The following is a 16814-nucleotide window of genomic DNA, read 5'->3' as shown; positions in this document are numbered from 1 at the left end:
GATGATTCTGTATAGCACACATACGACCCTTTCCCCCTCCCTCTTTACAAAACATATTCTCTCTCTTTTCTCTTCTCTATTCTCTATTCTCTTCACTATGATTACTATTTAGATGCGGCGGTGTGTGTGTTGGGGGGGCCGGCGGCGGGGGAGTCAGCGCGGGTGGTCGCCGACGGCGGCGGGCGGGGGGGCAGCGCCAGCGGCCGGCGTGAGTGCGCAGGAGGCCCTGCAGATCGCCTACCGCCCAATGCCCCTCCCGCAGACCGTCGAGTACGAGGAGGACTTTGGCCACAACTTGATGATTCACCGCGAGTTCATCTCCAAGCGGCACAGGGACCGGTTGGGATTCGAAGTGAGTGCGTTGGCGTACAGTGAGGTCGAACTGCGCCGCGGCCGGCAGCATCTCGCAGGCATTATGAATCGCGAAAGGCGTGGCGTGGCGATTGGGGCGGCAGGAGCACCAGATGATCAGGTGTACATGCAGACAGATGTGGATGCACAAACCCGGGAAGTGACGAGTGCTCGGTATTTATTTAATGAGAAGCGTCTGGAATTTTGTGATAGATTTCAGAATTTCTTTCAAACACGATTGGAGAATAAAAAAACAGCCACGACAGAGAGTGGTAAGCATGTCAAACATGATGATAATGCCCAGTATCTATTTTCTTTAATGGAAGCATGTGCAATTATTTACGGATGTGAAACAAATGCTGCACGTGAGACATATTTTCGCATGTTTCTTAGTCTTGATTTAGATTCACTTGAAGCAGAAGAGGAGGAACTGCGTAATCGTATCGCAGAGGCAAAACTTGTACGTAAGTCTCTCGAAGAGCAAGCGGAAAAAAATTCTTTGGTACAGTTAAATCACAAAAGGCAAGTTAAAAAGATTGGTAACCTTTCTGTAGCTGAACAAGAAGAAGCATTTATTGCCTCTATTCCTGAACTCTCTCTATTAGAAGAGGAATTTGATGAATCAAAGATGAAAGACATACATGAAGCAAAAGTTGCAGTTGACGAAAGTTCCACTTTTCATAATACAACTGATGATGATGATGATGCTCCTGATGAAGAGGGATATACTGATAATACTCGTAAGGATGATAATACTGAATTTCCTAGCTCTAGTTCTTCAAAGGATACTGTATTGAAGTTACCTGAAGAATTTGAGGAGTATGCTCCATTGTATAAGGCTTATCTTTCTTATGCGAAAGGGGAGAGTCCTATCGCTTCGTATGATATTTCAGCTCTTGGCTCCACAGGTTTAATAGCAGAACGGCGTCGTTGGCGGTCGTTAATGGAAAAAATTGTGAGGGAAGATTATCACAAAATGACAGAAATAGAGCAAATGGATGCGATTGTGCTCAATGAACAGTTACACACTGTGAAATTTTTTGATTTAAAAGTTGGAGATACAGTGCGGGAAATTCTGCAACTTCTCCAGCGGGAGACTGGGGAAGGATCTTCTTTACACCGAGATGCACCTATTGATGTTTCACCTAACCATCCAGAGAGGCGCGTTTAGGGAAATAAAATTCCTTTGCTCTTGATTTCTGTATTTTTATTCTTATATTCTTTTTTTCTTTCTAGCAATGATTTTTCTCATTATTGCTGTAATATTTCTCTCGTTTATTGAGTCATATTTGTTTTTTTTTTTCAAATAGACATGACAGTTGACCTTCTTTGGGGTAATAAATTTTTTTTCCTTTCTTTCCTTTTCCCTACCACTTGAATGCTTAATATATGTTTTTATATACGTATCACTTTGTGTATAGTGTATATACGATCAAAAGAACGAATAGAAAAGGAAGAAGCGAAGGGAAACAACAAAAATAACAAAAAAAAAATGACTCTTTTAAGTTCTGCAAATGCCCAAAAATTTTGGGAGTTGGATTCAGCATTTGAGGTGAGGGAGAGCCACACACGTAGCCCTGTAAAAACGATGGAGACCTTTCGCTTTCAGAAAGAAATATTAAGTGTGAATGGACAGACAGACACTGGCGAACGACCTAGTAAAGCCCATATGACAAGTTATGAAGAACACCAGGCATCTCTTCCACGTCTACCTATTCCACCACTGCAACACACATGCGATTTGTACCTCAAATCTATTCAAGCTATTGCCTCATCTGAGGAATACTTTTACGCATCTAAAGCAGTAGAAGAATTCCTTCTCCCTGGTGGTACAGGCGAACTATTGCACAGTTTACTATTAAAATGGGATGAGACATGCGATCAACCAAGTTGGCTTGAAGAGTTTTGGGATGATTCTTACCTCTGTACTCGTGATCCCATACCTGTAAATGTGAATTACTTCTTTCAGTTACAGTCACATCCACAACAGCAAGTTGGTAAAAAAGTTGTTTCCCAGGTTGGACGTGCCGCAAGTCTTTTACATGCTGCTACTGAGTATTATCTTTCTATTCTTCACGGTACTGTAGCAAAGGAATTTGAACGGGATGCACCTGTATGTATGAGTCAATATAGATATGTTTTTTCTACCGCACGTGTTCCTGGTTTACATCGCGATCGTAAAGTTTGCTACTCTACAAGAGCATTAACAACTGATGAGAAAAAATCAAAATTTGCAGAATTTATCGCTTCAGATCCCAAACATTGTATTGTTATTATTCGAAATCGTTACTTCCAGGTACAAGTCATACATGAAAATGGGACACAGTATTCTGTGAATGAGATCGCCCTTGCTCTTAAGCATATTGAAAATAGCGCTACATCACGTAAAGAACCAGGAGCCCCTGTTGGTCTTTTTACAACATTAGATCGTACAGACCGGTTTCACGCTCGGGAACGTCTCAAGGCTTTGGGAAACAGTGAAATTTTACAGGCGATTCAATCTGCAATTATTTGTCTTTGCCTTGATGGAGTTGAAGTAACTTCACCAGATGAAGCAGCACGACTCTTCTTACATGGACCAGGTACTAATCGATGGTTTGATCGTCATAACATTATTGTAACACGTGATGGTTCTGCTGGAATTAACTGGGAACACTCTGTGGCAGATGGTGGTACCACATTACATGTGGCAGATTTTATGTACCGGCGAGACTGTGAACGATTTATAACAGATGAAGAGGTGGAGGAACTTATGCAAGATAAGAAAATGGTATCACTTTCTGTAAAAATGATATCAGAGTTAAATTGGTTTCTTGACAATGGTCTTGATAAGTTAATGAATGCCGCATTTGCAGATTTTAAAATATTAATTCAGAGCAATGAGACACATGTACTACATTTTCAACAATTTGGTGGTATTGCTATTAAACATGATGGAATGTCACCTGATGCCTTTGTTCAAGTGGCACTTCAACTGACTTATTATAGACTTTTTGGAAGAAATTGTGCTACTTATGAGGCAGCGAGTACACGTACATTTTCTCATGGACGAACAGAGTGTGTGCGAAGCGCGACTCGAGCTGTTTGGGATTTTTGTCGTGCAGCAAGTGATCCTATTTTTTCAAAACGTGTGGGATCATATGTACCAACACAACGAGATCTCTTGCGTACCGCATTAGAGTCTCATACAAATTATATGAAACTTGCGAAGAAAGGTCTTGGTGTGGATCGTCACTTATATGGACTTCGTGTTATGGCTCGTATGCATGGTATTCCACTTCCTGATATCTTTACGAATACATGTTTCCAGCGAAGTGCAACATGGCTTATGTCTACATCACATTGCGGAAGTAGTGCACTTGACACATTTGGATTTGGACCTGTTGTTGGATCAGGTTTTGGTATTGGTTATATGATTAAAGGAAAAAGCATTGATTTTGTTATCACTGCTAAGTATACACACCCTTTTACCTCCGCTGCTGTATTTGCATCTATGTTACAATCCTCGCTTATGCATATGGAATCTATTGCTCGAAGTGAAAAGGTTGGTGATCGTGCAAATGGACACACGTTGCTCTTTTCGCATCCATGCGGTTTGAATGATTTTGAATTTACACAACAAGAGGGTTTCTTGTACAAGCGACATGCGAAGGAAAGTCTACGAGAACTCGCACACACTATGGAAGAGGATATAAATAAAAAATCCTCTATTGATACCACAAGTGGTTGCTCCTCAGAGGGTTCAAGTAGTTCTATTTTTTAATATCTATAGCAGAAATACATGTATCAAATGTTTGTGTTTGTGTTTATGTCTGTGTGTGTGTATTGGGATACATTTCCAAGAATCATTACAAACAGATAAAAAAAAAATATACTTGCAAAGCGATAAGAAGTAGAGGTAAAAGAAGAAATAAAAAACAAAAAGAAAGGGTATGTGCATTTTTAAATATGTTATAACAACTTTTTTTTTGTTTTCCTTCTTTTTTTTTTCTGTTGCCATAAGAGCTCTTCCTTTTGGTAACCTTCCTTTTTATTTTCCTTCTTTTTTTTTAATTATGTGGCTTTCCACATTATTGTGCGTTATTTCCGTGAAAGCTGGTCATGCTTTTCCAGCTCTCTTTTTTTTTTTCTTTTCTTTTTTTTTGTTTAGTTCTTTCTTCCGTGCGTTGTTCTTCTCTATGGGAGAACTATGGCCCTTTGTACGTGGATGATCACATGCATGTGAGTGTTTCTTTTAGAGAGTAGCTTCAACGCGTTTCTTGTGTTGATTTTTTTTCGTTTTTTTTTTCTTTTTTTGGTTGATTGTGCTCACGTAGTACTTTCACGCTATTCCTGCATTTGGAACGAAGATAAAGGGGGCTGGGGGATGGATATTTGAGAAGCGGAAACAATGGGATCAAATCATAAAGAAAAGTAAGATATTTATATCAAACAAGAGAGTGAGAAGAATGAAGAGAAAAAAAAAAAAACAAAGCAAAACAAAAAATATATAAGGATTACAAAAACAAAAAAAAACATATGGGGTGACTGAATGACGTTTCTGATGAAATAGAGATTCTGTTCTGGTCCTACTTGCGTTTTTCCCTTCTTCTTGCAAGAATAAGGTGACATTTATATATTTATATATTTTTTTGGGACAGTGTGGTGGTTTTCACTGGCACTACAAGCCGCCCTAAAACTCGTATCAAGGTGTTTGCCTGTTTTTTTTTTGTTTTTCCCCATGCATATCATCTTTATTATTATTATTATTATTATTATTATTATTATTATTATTATTGAAACACTTATATTTACATATTCCTGTGTAGGATATCTGTGTTCGGCCTTCTTTTATATGCATGCATTTATTCTTTCTCTTACAGGAGATATACTACTCATATAAACATGTGTAGTTTTCGTTTCCTGCTGTTTTTGTTCTCGTTTTAGGTGGGATATGGGGGCAAACCGTCTTTCAGCAGCGAAGAAAATGGTTGTAATAAAACCACTGTTTATGAGAAGAAAAAAAAGAACGACACTATTTACGTCTGTACGGTTTAATAAAATGATTTGTTGTGCACCCCAAAGCTTGACTTGCTTTTGTGTTAGTGTCTCTTTTTTTTGAGTTTTTGGGCATTCTCTTTTTTTTTTTTTTGGGAGTGAGATGAGTTACGTCTCTTTTTTGTTTTTAATGTCTTTTTTTCCTTTATGAGATGCAATCGGAGACTCAATTTTTCTACTGGACCGGATAGACACTCTCTTTTGAATCCATATTGTCTGCTTTCTTTTAAAATTGGTAGGACTGTGTTGTATTCTACTGATTTTTATGATTTTTTTTTCTTGTTTCCAATTATTTTTCGTAGTTTTTTTTTTTTAGAAGAGATCTCTTTAAACGTGTAATAGAGAAAAAGAAAGAATTAGGATAACATCATCTATGTGTATGTTTACATCTAATATATATGGATATATCGGTAAATGTATTTTGCATTTTCCCATCTACTCCTTGTCTACTTCACATGATGCTGTACACTGGTATGCTCCTTTGACGTGATACTATTTCTTATGACGATTGTATACCATTACTATCCCATAAGTCACTTTTGCTGATTTGAGTAGCTGCAGATTGCATCTCTGCTGCCTTGCTTTCTCCTCTCTCTATCCCTCTATCTCTATTCCAGTAATTTAGGTAATCACTATATGTTTGTTTGGGGTGTATTTGTTTCTTCTGCGTTTCTGTTATTATTATTATTATTATTATTATTATTATTATTATTATTTTCCATGGATATCTCTTACTTTTATCTAATTCTCTCTTTCTTTCTCTATTTTCCTCATTTAGATTGTATTTGCGCCTACCCAACGTGAAGGATGATGTTCCCCGGGATGCAGGGGCCGAAGCCGCTCCCAGACGCGGAGGCCCACGTGCAGTTCTGGTCAAATTTCCATAAATTTCTCACCGCCACCGCCACCGCCGTCACCATCGCGTTTGTCATCCGCCACTGCGAGCGCCGCACAGGAGCTTTACTCTTCGCTGGTGTGTAATGTGTAGTGTAATGGCACTCTTCAGGAAAGTGAGTGTAAGTAAGAGAAAAGAAAAAAGAAGGAGAAAGAAGAAAAGAAGAGAGCGAAGGGAGGAAGAGGAAAGGAAGAAGAAATGGAAAGGAGACTAGCTGGAGGCTGTAATATTCTCTGTGGTGTATAAATAGTCTCACGCTATATGCAACATGTGCTGTCCCTCCTTCTTGTTCTTGCTATAAGGGTTGGGGGTGCTGCGATTATGGTTTCCCATGAAATTTCATGTTGTTTGTGTTCTTTTCTTTGTTAGAAAAAAAAAAAAAATCATAATTTTTCTTAAGAAAGTGGTAAAGACGTATGGCCCTCTTCCTTTAATTCTTTCTTTGTAACGATCTACTTCATTATCTTCTTTGCTCCCTCACTATCACCACCACCAACCTCTTTCATTGTGGTGGGTTAATGCATCTGTCTATTAAAAACATGAATTTATTTTTTTTTTCTCTTTTTCTTATATATATATGTACTTCACGTATTTCTTTTCCTCTTCTCCTTTTGAATTATATTCCTATTTGGATTGTTATATTATACGTTCCCATTTCCATTTTGGTATAAGAAGACCCGAATTAACATTCATATGGAGCAGCAGTCAATGATTGTGGTAAAGGATCTCATCATGGATCAGGCAGAGGGATCCTCCGCCCCGTTAAGTGCCCCACTGCACATTCGGCTTCAGTACAGTGTGATGCGAACTGTGAATGCCCCTAAGTGGAGTGTGGAATATGAGGCAGATATTGCGTATAAACGTGCCGTTGTGCCTCTTCTCTCTTCCTCATCTCTCTTTTCACTACCATCATCATCATTATCATCATCAGCAGCAGAAGTAGTAGTTGCAGCAGGATTAACATCATCATCATCTTTTGGTTTTACAACCTCCTCAGATATTACCACCACTAAGAATGCTATTTCGTTTATGCGGCACAATCCCATTCATAACGCAACTGTGTTAGTGCCAGGAGAGTTTTACGAGTTGGAAGTGTATCTTCATACCATAGATGTATTCTCTGTTGTACCAGAGACGTACTTATTACAAGTGAGTATGCTGAGACTGGCACTCTTTGATACTGCCGCCTCTGAGAAACATGATGGGAGTGATAGTAAAGGCAATGGTAAAGAGGTGGGGAGTGTCAACATTGTGGTGCAGGTGGGAAAGAGTGAGGAGGGAACATTAATGCGACTGGCTATGAATCCGATGAAATAAGGAATAGGAGGAGAATGAATAGATAAAAAAATAAAGAAAAAAGAACTAATAATTAAGATGAAAGTTTGAAGAGGGATTTACAATCCTTTTTTTTCTTTTTGGGTCTCTCATTTCTTCTCTCAATACTAGGCATTGTAATGTAATGCCATATACTTCTTCACATATGTCTAATCTTGTATTTATTTATTTTACTGACAAGGCGGGTGCTCTGTAAAAGAATATATACGACACCCGTTTTTTTTTTTTTTGTGGATTTGTGTATAATTGCAAGTTTGCGCTTCACTGTAATTCATTTTTTCACCCTTATTTTTACCTTTTTCTCATTACAACAGCAACAACACAAAGAAAAAAGACGTTATGTTTCTCGGTGGATTTGTTCCCCGCCGCTTCTCGCAGTTCAACCGTGATCCCTGCTGGATGTTTTTTATTTTCTCTATCGGCTTCTGGTGGGGTGAGTATCCGGCAATGCAGATAAAGTACAACGCACGTGATCTCATCTTTGATCCACACCGCTATGTCTGGAGCCACCACGATGATCATCACTAGTAAAGTAGGAAGTTACAACAACAGAAACAACACCAGCAGCAAGAAAACAGAATACGAAAAGGAAAAGGAAACAACAACAACAATGGTAAATGTTTCTGGTGTTCGTACGGCCGTTAATAATATGTGTTTTCTATTTTCTTTCTTTACTGTTATATACACCTATATACATTATGTATATCGGTGAATATATATCTCTGGGAAAGAGAAAATAAATCACATAAAGTGGTAGTAGTATCTCCTCAATGGTGTAGAAAGGCAATGTAGGTGTTTGTTTGTTTTTTATTGTTGTAGGTGAGGACGTATTAGCAATTGAAGGAGAGAGGTTCGGAGAAAAAGAAGAGGGGAAATGAAATGAACTCATTTCTTTATCGATCGTTCTCTCTCTCTCTCTCTATATATATATACATATTATCAATAGTTAATACAAACTTAAACGTATTATATACACATGTTTTTTGTTTGTTTATTTATTTATGCTCTGTGATTTTGTTACTATGTCTTTTTATTTACTTTTATTTCTTTCCTCCCTCTCTTTGTGTTTTCATTCTTTTTACTATCCCCTTTAACGCAATGTACGTTATGGGCGATTTGAGAATATATATATATATATATATATATGGTTCGATATTGACCGAGCAGCAAAAAAAGAAAAAAGGAAACACTGAGCAAATAAAAAAAAAAACAACGACGACAACCAATTAAACGAAAACAAGAAAAAAAGAAACGACAAAGAAGCAGAAAGCGAGGGTGTGAACAAGACAGAAACAACTAGCAGAAAGTATTGAAGAAACGAAGAAAACCATATAACAAGCAGAAAGAAAAAAACAAATAAAAGAAACAAAGAAAAAGGAAACCAGAAAACCAAAAATCCATAATCATGCACCAGACAGAACTTGTGGACGCCATTATCACCATGACCCACGTGCTGGAGCCCCAAGCCCTCGCCACACTCCACCAGCGCCTCACAAAAATGTTGGGAAATGACATGTACGGCTCCCATCAGAGCGGCGGTGGGGCCCCATCGTCCTTTAGAGGCGGCGGCCCCCGCGATCACCACCACAACCACCACAATCACCACCATAATCAGATGCAGTTCCACCACCAACACCAACACCGCGGGAGGGGCGGTGGCGGCTTCTCGGAGGGTTATATGCCCGACCGACGACGCTTTAATGATTATAGAGACGCCGCTGGAAACAACACAAATGGAAATGGCATGCGTTATTCGTCTCGCGGTGGTTATGGCGGTGGTGGCGGCAGACATCGCGGTAGTGGGAGATTCCGCAACGATGACCACACGGCATCCTCTGGCCATCGCAATCACGACAATGGTGATGATAACCGCAAGTGGAGGTCTGAGGAGGGAGGAGCAAAGAATGCAAATGCAGCGAATTCGGTCAGTGGAGGAGGTTCTAACGCCAACAATTCGACGGGAGGGGCAAACACAACAAATGTGGCGGGTGAGGGAGAGCGACCACATCAGCGGAAGGGGGAAAACAAACGACGTGACAAGCGCCGCCCCAACACTACTGAAGGTGAGGGGAAATGATAATTAGGAGATCTCTGTGTGTGTGTGTGTGTGTGTCTTTGTGTGGTTCTGAGCGGGAATACGAACGTAGAAGGAGGATCTAAGAGTAAATTATTTACCGTTACAGGCCAATGAATTCTTGTGAAAAACAAACAACGAAAGAAAGAAACAAACAAGCAAACAACAAAGAGCGAAAGGAAGACAAAAAGAGATGAAATGTGAAAAAAGAAAAAGAATAAAGTGAAAAAAAAAGGAAAACGTATTCCTACCCCGGCGAGATGAATTTAACAAGGGGGAAATGAAAAAGAACAAGATATCAATTAATTTTCTTCTTCTTTTCCGAGGAGGGTCTTGAGAAAGTGATGGAAGGAACGGAGAAGAGGGAAAGGAAGCTCTACAAGTGTATTGGTGTTTGTATATGCGTGTGGAAACAATGACTGTTAGCTTGGAGGGTAAAGCAGCGTCAGAAAGTGAAAAGGGAAGTGGGGGGAATGATTATCCGGGAAATTAAAGCAACGTATGAGGTACTACCAACAAGCTACATGGAACAGGTCTGAATAAAGAAAAATGTCCGTTGGGAGTCATCTTTGTGTATCCCTTCTTGACGTAAAGAAAGAAGGAAAAAAAAAGGAAAGGATTGAAAAACAAAAAAAGAATTAAAAAACAAGGGAAGAGGGGAAATGGGAAGCAACCACGTAAGAAAAGGAATAAATATTTCTCCCTTTCTGTGTGTATATATGGTTATAAGCATGAAGTAAAGGTAACAAAAAAAAGACGATCCACCGGACTGTCAACGGAATCCCAAATAGCAGATAATAGTCTAACAGTGACAGCTAGTTGGAGAATAAGATATATATAGAAAACAGAATGGAATTAAAGGACAAAGAGCGTTCCGGGGAGAATTTCCTGTGTGCAATAGGACAAGATGGATTGTGTGGTCATTAATATGTTTTTGGAGCTGTAAAGCTGCAGAGATACCTGTGTATTCAGAATAAAATAACTATATTGTTCTTTTTTCTCATCAATCTCAGAGTTTTCTTGCCTTTCCCTACTTTTTTCGGCTTTTTTTTTGTTTGCTTTACCGCTTCAATCTCCTCTTTTCTTTTTCTTTTGTGTTTTCAGGACACGCTTCCTCTATCACAATCTGCACTTTCGTGTGTTTGCTTGATTTCTCTCATGCATTCATATTTGCATATTTTTTTTCTTTTTTTTTCTTATACATGCGTGCATATATATATATGTATATATATATATATGGGTACGTGTGTATTTTTGTATCAATGGGGATGTGTGAGAGCAATTACTGTCAGACCCGAAGTGCGCACTGACGGAAAGTTGGGAAGTTAAAGGTACAGTTGAATGGAAGGAGGGGAAGGAGAAGAAAAAGGGTTAGGGTGATGGGCTGAGAGTTTTTTTTCCGTTTCATTTTCTCTCTTTTTACTTTGCTCCTCTTCACCTTGTTCTGTGTTTTACCTATTCCTCGCATGTTATAGCAGTTAGAGTACGCTGTCCCCTGTATACATTCACACCAGTAAGAGCAATAGTCAAAAATCTTTCTCTTGTTCTTTTTTTCTTTTTTCTTTTTTTATTGCGCTCTTGTAAATGAGAGATAATATCAGGGAAAGAAACCAGAAAAATGGACTATGAAAATTGCAAGATAAAAGTAGAGAAGAAATACGACCTTATTTCCTCTGTACGCAAGGGGCCTTAACGGAATGGCTCTTCCTCTTTTTGTGTCCTCCTGCAGCGATGCGTGGGAGTACAGGCGTACATATATGTTTTCAGATTGATTTTTTTTCGTTTGAGCAAATACAAGCAAATCTGCTGTATTGTTACCAGAATGGTTTTTTTACATTTGTATATGAACTGTTTTCTCTCTCTCTCTCTCTCTTTGGGTACGTTTTTTTTTCTCTTTCTTTCTGTTTCTGTTGTTGTTATTTCTTTTTTTTTTTTTGCGTAATATGTATACGTCTATACATTATTGACTGTCCTTGGTGAGAAGTCACCATTAATGTCTGACACGAAGTCGAAGGAGTCTGGAGTTAATGCTGGATCAGCTAAGGGCGCTGAGGCCCACCACAGTACGGATTCAAAGCAGGTGGTAGATGTTCAAAGTGTGGATAGGGGGCTGAATAAGCATCCGTTAAACCGTCCATGGACGCTGTGGTACGACTCCGTATCCACGTACGACAGTCAGAGATGGGAGCACTCCCTTGTTGAGGTGATGACGGTGCGAACGGTGGAGGACTTCTTTACGATGCTGCACTACTGTAAGCCACCGCATGTTCTCCGTGTATCTGCGCAGTATCATTTCTTCCGCGAGGGTGTGAAACCAATGTGGGAAGATCCCAGCAACAAGGGAGGTGGAAAGTTGTGGTTGAGTTTTGACGGGAAGACCTTTGGTGGGGTCACGGTCGGTAAAAAATTGGACACTGCTAACACAAATGGTACTGTTGCCGGGGACGGTAACAACAACAATAGCACCAGTTCAAATGATAAGCCCAAGAAGGAAGAGCGGGACGTTGAGAAGAGCCCTGAGATGAACACTATATGGGAAAATGTGCTTATGGCAATGGTTGGCGAGTACCTTGACGATGAAGTAGGCGGTGAGCACATTATGGGCGTGGTGCTATCAAAGCGCAAGTACCAAAACCGCCTGGCATTGTGGTTGCGTGATGCCACCGCTACTGAGGCGATTGGACGCATTGAGAGACAACTAGTAAAGGAACTGGGGCTGCCGTCTCGCGTGCGCTTCATCTTTACTCCACACGTCAGCGGGAAATCGTAATACATTTCAATCAGCAGCAGCAATGACAACAAGAAGAGAAGCAGCAGAGAGAGAGAGAGAGAGAGAAAGAAGGGGAGGGGTTGGGGGTAAAGCATATACGCTCTGAGGGCATTCTGGTCTGAGGAAGAAAAAGAAAGTTGAAAGGAGAGGGAGAACAAAAAAAAGAAAGAAAAGGAGGGGTAGATTTATGAAGGAAACATGAAAGAATCAGAGATGCGAGCAGACTCTACCAAAGAAAAAAAAAAAGGAAAAAAGAAAAAGAGAGTGAAAGAAGCACATCAGCAGCAACTGCACGAAAAAGAAGGGAAAGACCATTGGAAAATAATGTTACAAAAAGATGAAATATGAGTCTCACAGTAATGGAAGGAGGTCCAAGAGAATGGGAGTGAATTCAAATGAAAAGGAAAAGGGGAGATAAAGAGAGAGCAAAGAAAAATAAATAATAGGAAAAAAAACAAGAAAAAACAAGGGAGGGGGGAAGGGAAGAAAACGAAAAACAAAACCATCAAAAAAAAATAGTAAAATGGGAAATTTTTGCCATTCTTTTTTTTTTTTCGTACATATATATATATATATATATATATATATATATATATATATATGCATATGTATGTATAGACACTTGGATATAAAAAGCAAGAAAGCAAGTCTGCTGGGTGGGTGGGTGGGTGTAACTGGAAAAAAAAAGGTGACTAGCCGAATCCTTGGAGGGATAGAAAGAAGGAAATACAAAAAGGAAAGGAGAGTCTTTCCCTTTAGTATGTGCGGTACTCATTTTATCTGTGTATCTATGTCTGTACAAGAGAAAAAAATAATAGTGATTTTGCAGTCCTTTCCTCACGCGTGCATGTGCAAAAAAATACAGGCGACTAACGTCTTTTATTTATTTTTACCCCGACGTTGGATTGCCGTTCTCCCCTCTTATTTCTGTTACTGTTATTATTATTATTATTATTATTATTGCTTTTGTTATTGGCAATGTAGCGCTTCTTTCTTTTTTTTGTTTCTGGTACGTAAAGTCTAAGAGGCATGTGACCCCTTGCTTTGTACCAATAACCTCATTTGTTTCTCCCTTTCTTTCACTTTCATCATGAACACAACGAGTGGAGGAAAAAAGAAAACCAAGAGTTCAGAGATCATCCGCTAGATGTTTGAATCATTACCTTCATTGTTTTTTTTTTTGTTTATCTTTATTGTTGACTTCCATGTCGTTTTTTTTTTTCTGTTTGCTGTATTTGATGTTCTCTCATATTTTTACGTTTCTTTTTTGTTCTTTTTTTGTTATTGTGTTCCTATTCTTCACTGCACATCTGCATCTATACACACAAACCCACCAAGTGGAAACATTGAAGTAGAAGTAAGAAGGGGGAAGATTACAGAAAATAAGACCCATTTAAGCAGGTGTGATTAACTGGGCGTGAGAGAGAAGGAGTGAGAAGTATAGAATTGTGCAGTAGGAGAGCCAGTGCCTCTCTCCACGCAGACGACAAACCCAAATAGAAGTTATTTAAACTCTGAACGCATGCCTTCATTGAATGAAAATACACAGAACAACAAGAGTGGTGTTACGTCCTTTGGAACAGGAAATATCAAGTCTGAAAAATGTACAAGCGGGTGCGCCACAGATTGGATATCGGATGATTTGGCAGTTCTTGCAGAGGAACTGCGAACTTATATTCCAAAGGGCACGTGGGAAAGTCTTGGAAGTGAGAAGGAAATTATTGAAGAAAACGGAGATGATGTGAAAAAGAGAGCACAAGTACGAGTGGCATTTGAGGTGCGACGAGATATTCTCATTAATCAAAGAATGGTACACACAGGTTATCTTACAAAAGAAGCCAGTGAAGATAGTCGTGATTTGCGTGGTGCTGTAAACAAAATGTATGAAGTGGCGAGGAATGAAGTAGATATTGGCGTTCAGGCGATAGTACCACTTGTTAATAGTACTTCACAGACATTATTTGCACGTAAAGTGGATGCCGCAGTACAGGCGGAGCCTACACTTGTTGATGCGTGTATTCGTGGTTCTCTTCCACCAGGTAAATTACCACCAGAAATGTCATCTTTCTTTGATAAGGTACTTCCCCGTATGCTTCATTCTCTTTTACAGAATCATGAAATTCCTATTTATAAGGATGATTTTTCTTTACTTACAGATGATGATGCTATTGTGGGAACCCGTGATGATGCTGTTCTTGTTGAGAAGGGTAATTATACACATACAACAATGAAAGATCTTCGAGTCTCTTCAATTAGTTGGCGAAGTTCAAAACCGAGGGATGACTATGTATGTATTTCTTCTATAGCGCGTTATAGCTTTGAACAACGAATGGAAGCAGAAAAACGATGTGAAACCTCTTTAAATCTTGTTTGGGATTTTTCAGATCCCATGCATCCCCGAGCTTTACTTGAAGCACCAGTGGAAGTACAAGTAATGTGTTTTAATCCACTTAAACCAAACTTTATAGTAGGTGGCGCATTGAATGGTCAATTATTCTTATGGGATTTAAATCAAATAACTACAACATCTGTTACTGCTAATGCTAGCGTTAACGAGGATATTACCAATGCTGGTAGTTCTATAGGAGATCAAATGCAAGAATTTGGTGAAATTCTTAGAGTTGAAGCTGGAGCTAAGGATATACCACAAATGATGCCAAGTATAAAAGGATTAAGTTTAGAGAGAGATGGAGATGTACTTGTACCACGTCTTCAACCAATACAATCATCTCGTGTTGAACTTTCACATAGACGTCCTGTACATGCCATTCAGTGGATGCCAAATGGTTTAGAATGTGCATTTGATGGAAAACAAGTTGTGACTCAAGAAGGTCGTCAATTTGTTTCATTAAGTGATGACGGTTTTATGTGTGTATGGGATATTCGTCCTGAACACCTTCCTGCTGATAAACTCCGAAAAATGAAACATCAAGGTCGTATAGGAGGAGAAGAGTTTCCATGGGTACCATTATTAAAATTTCAAATGACAAAACCAGGAAACACTGGAGATTTAATGGGATACTGTTTTCACGTGGATGGTTTACAATCTAATGAAGCACCTTCCTATACTGTTTGTTGTGGCAGTATAAATGGTGAAGTTGCTATATGTAATATACAAACTCCTGATGAAAGAAGAGAATTTTCAACAAATACAGAAGATACTCGTGTGGTAAGACAAGTAGCAAGAGGTCATGCAGGGGCTGTAACTGGTGTACAACGTCATCCTACTATAAGTGATGTGTATTTATCATGTGGTGATCTTCACTTTAAACTCTGGCGTGTGGGATTAAATCATCCTATATTTACATCACCACAACATGATGCCCCTATTACTTGTGCCTGCTGGTCCCCAACACGGGTAAGTGTCGTTGTAGTTGGAACATTAGATGGAAAAATACAAATATGGGATTTATTAGATAGAAATAGAGAACCCCTACTTGTGCATCAACTTGTGCAAGATGCCATTACGGTTATTAACTTTAAACCACCACCTCCCACATTACCATCACAATACGTACAGTATGTGGCTATTGGTACAAGTGTGGGTTCATTTCACTGGTATGCACTCCCACGCGTACTCTCACGTGGGCCAAGTGGTGAACAGAGACATTTCCGTGCCATGTTAGAACGTGAAGTGCGTCGTGTGCATTATTACAATTGGCGATGGTCGGAACGAGAACGGGAACGAGATCGTTACGGGGCTGCCGCCTCCAGTATGTTTGCAAAGACACTTCCAGCCATTGCCGCAACGGCGGCGGCGGAGGAGGAACAAGATGTGCGATTTGATCATTTTGGAATGATGCCGCATGAGGAGAACTTCTACGCACACGATCGCCATCGCGATGAGGAGTTTCTTCGTATTGTGGAGCAGCCACTACCGGAGGCAGACACAATGGATATGGGGATGGATGACATGGAAGAGGATGAGAGGATGATTGGAGAGAGAAATGAAGTATAGAGCAATTCCTATATACATATATATATAGGTAGAGAACAAGAAAAAGAAGAAAAAAATGCGGAGAAATGAAAACAAACTAACAAGCAAGAGTACGATAGGAAAAGAAAAGGGAAACCATCATGGTTAATAAGATGATTAATGAAAAGAAGGAATGGGTTTCGGTTTTTTTTTGTTTTTTTTTTCCTTATTATTATTATTATTATTATTATTGATTGTAGTGGGTTGGTGGTTAGGATGGTTTTGTGGAACTCTTGTGGATTAATGGTTCTATTTGTCTCTCACTTTACTGTTATTTTCTCTTTTTCTTTGTTGTGTTTGATTTGCGCTTTCCTTTCCTTCTTGTTATTCTCTTCTTTTCTACACAAATCAATATGTACAAGATGCGGGGGAAAGA

At 39.3% G+C, this 16814-nt stretch overlaps 6 protein-coding genes across 6 annotated transcripts; all 6 read left to right on the top strand.

The window, feature by feature from the left end:
- Window positions 1-112: 112 nt before the first annotated feature.
- LSM04_002699 (uncharacterized protein) lies at window positions 113-1522 on the top strand (the record flags this gene model as incomplete). Its single annotated transcript, XM_067336882.1, has 1 exon — window positions 113-1522. The coding sequence occupies one exon, from the start codon at window positions 113-115 to the stop codon at window positions 1520-1522; it is 1410 nt and encodes a 469-aa protein (XP_067188845.1).
- A 321-nt stretch (window positions 1523-1843) lies between these two features.
- Window positions 1844-4114, top strand: LSM04_009335 (Choline/carnitine acyltransferase domain; the record flags this gene model as incomplete). Its single annotated transcript, XM_067336881.1, has 1 exon — window positions 1844-4114. One exon carries the CDS (start codon window positions 1844-1846, stop codon window positions 4112-4114), a length of 2271 nt encoding a protein of 756 aa, XP_067188955.1.
- A 2862-nt stretch (window positions 4115-6976) lies between these two features.
- Window positions 6977-7600, top strand: LSM04_008171 (uncharacterized protein; the record flags this gene model as incomplete). The annotated part of the gene is made up of 1 exon (XM_067336880.1): window positions 6977-7600. The coding sequence occupies one exon, from the start codon at window positions 6977-6979 to the stop codon at window positions 7598-7600; it is 624 nt and encodes a 207-aa protein (XP_067188934.1).
- A 1423-nt stretch (window positions 7601-9023) lies between these two features.
- LSM04_002439 (uncharacterized protein) lies at window positions 9024-9695 on the top strand (the record flags this gene model as incomplete). Its single annotated transcript, XM_067336879.1, has 1 exon — window positions 9024-9695. The coding sequence occupies one exon, from the start codon at window positions 9024-9026 to the stop codon at window positions 9693-9695; it is 672 nt and encodes a 223-aa protein (XP_067188841.1).
- Window positions 9696-11685: 1990 nt separating this feature from the next.
- On the top strand, window positions 11686-12462 carry LSM04_000196 (Translation Initiation factor eIF- 4e; the record flags this gene model as incomplete). The annotated part of the gene is made up of 1 exon (XM_067336878.1): window positions 11686-12462. One exon carries the CDS (start codon window positions 11686-11688, stop codon window positions 12460-12462), a length of 777 nt encoding a protein of 258 aa, XP_067188808.1.
- Window positions 12463-13984: 1522 nt separating this feature from the next.
- Window positions 13985-16420, top strand: LSM04_006137 (uncharacterized protein; the record flags this gene model as incomplete). The annotated part of the gene is made up of 1 exon (XM_067336877.1): window positions 13985-16420. One exon carries the CDS (start codon window positions 13985-13987, stop codon window positions 16418-16420), a length of 2436 nt encoding a protein of 811 aa, XP_067188898.1.
- Window positions 16421-16814: the final 394 nt, after the last annotated feature.

The sequence above is a fragment of the Trypanosoma melophagium genome (genome assembly GCF_022059095.1).
Source record: "Trypanosoma melophagium isolate St. Kilda chromosome Unknown ctg34segment0, whole genome shotgun sequence".
In the NCBI taxonomy this organism is placed as follows: domain Eukaryota; phylum Euglenozoa; class Kinetoplastea; order Trypanosomatida; family Trypanosomatidae; genus Trypanosoma; species Trypanosoma melophagium.
Note: the sequence above shows the minus strand (reverse complement) of the source record. Positions and strands in the feature narration are given on the sequence as shown.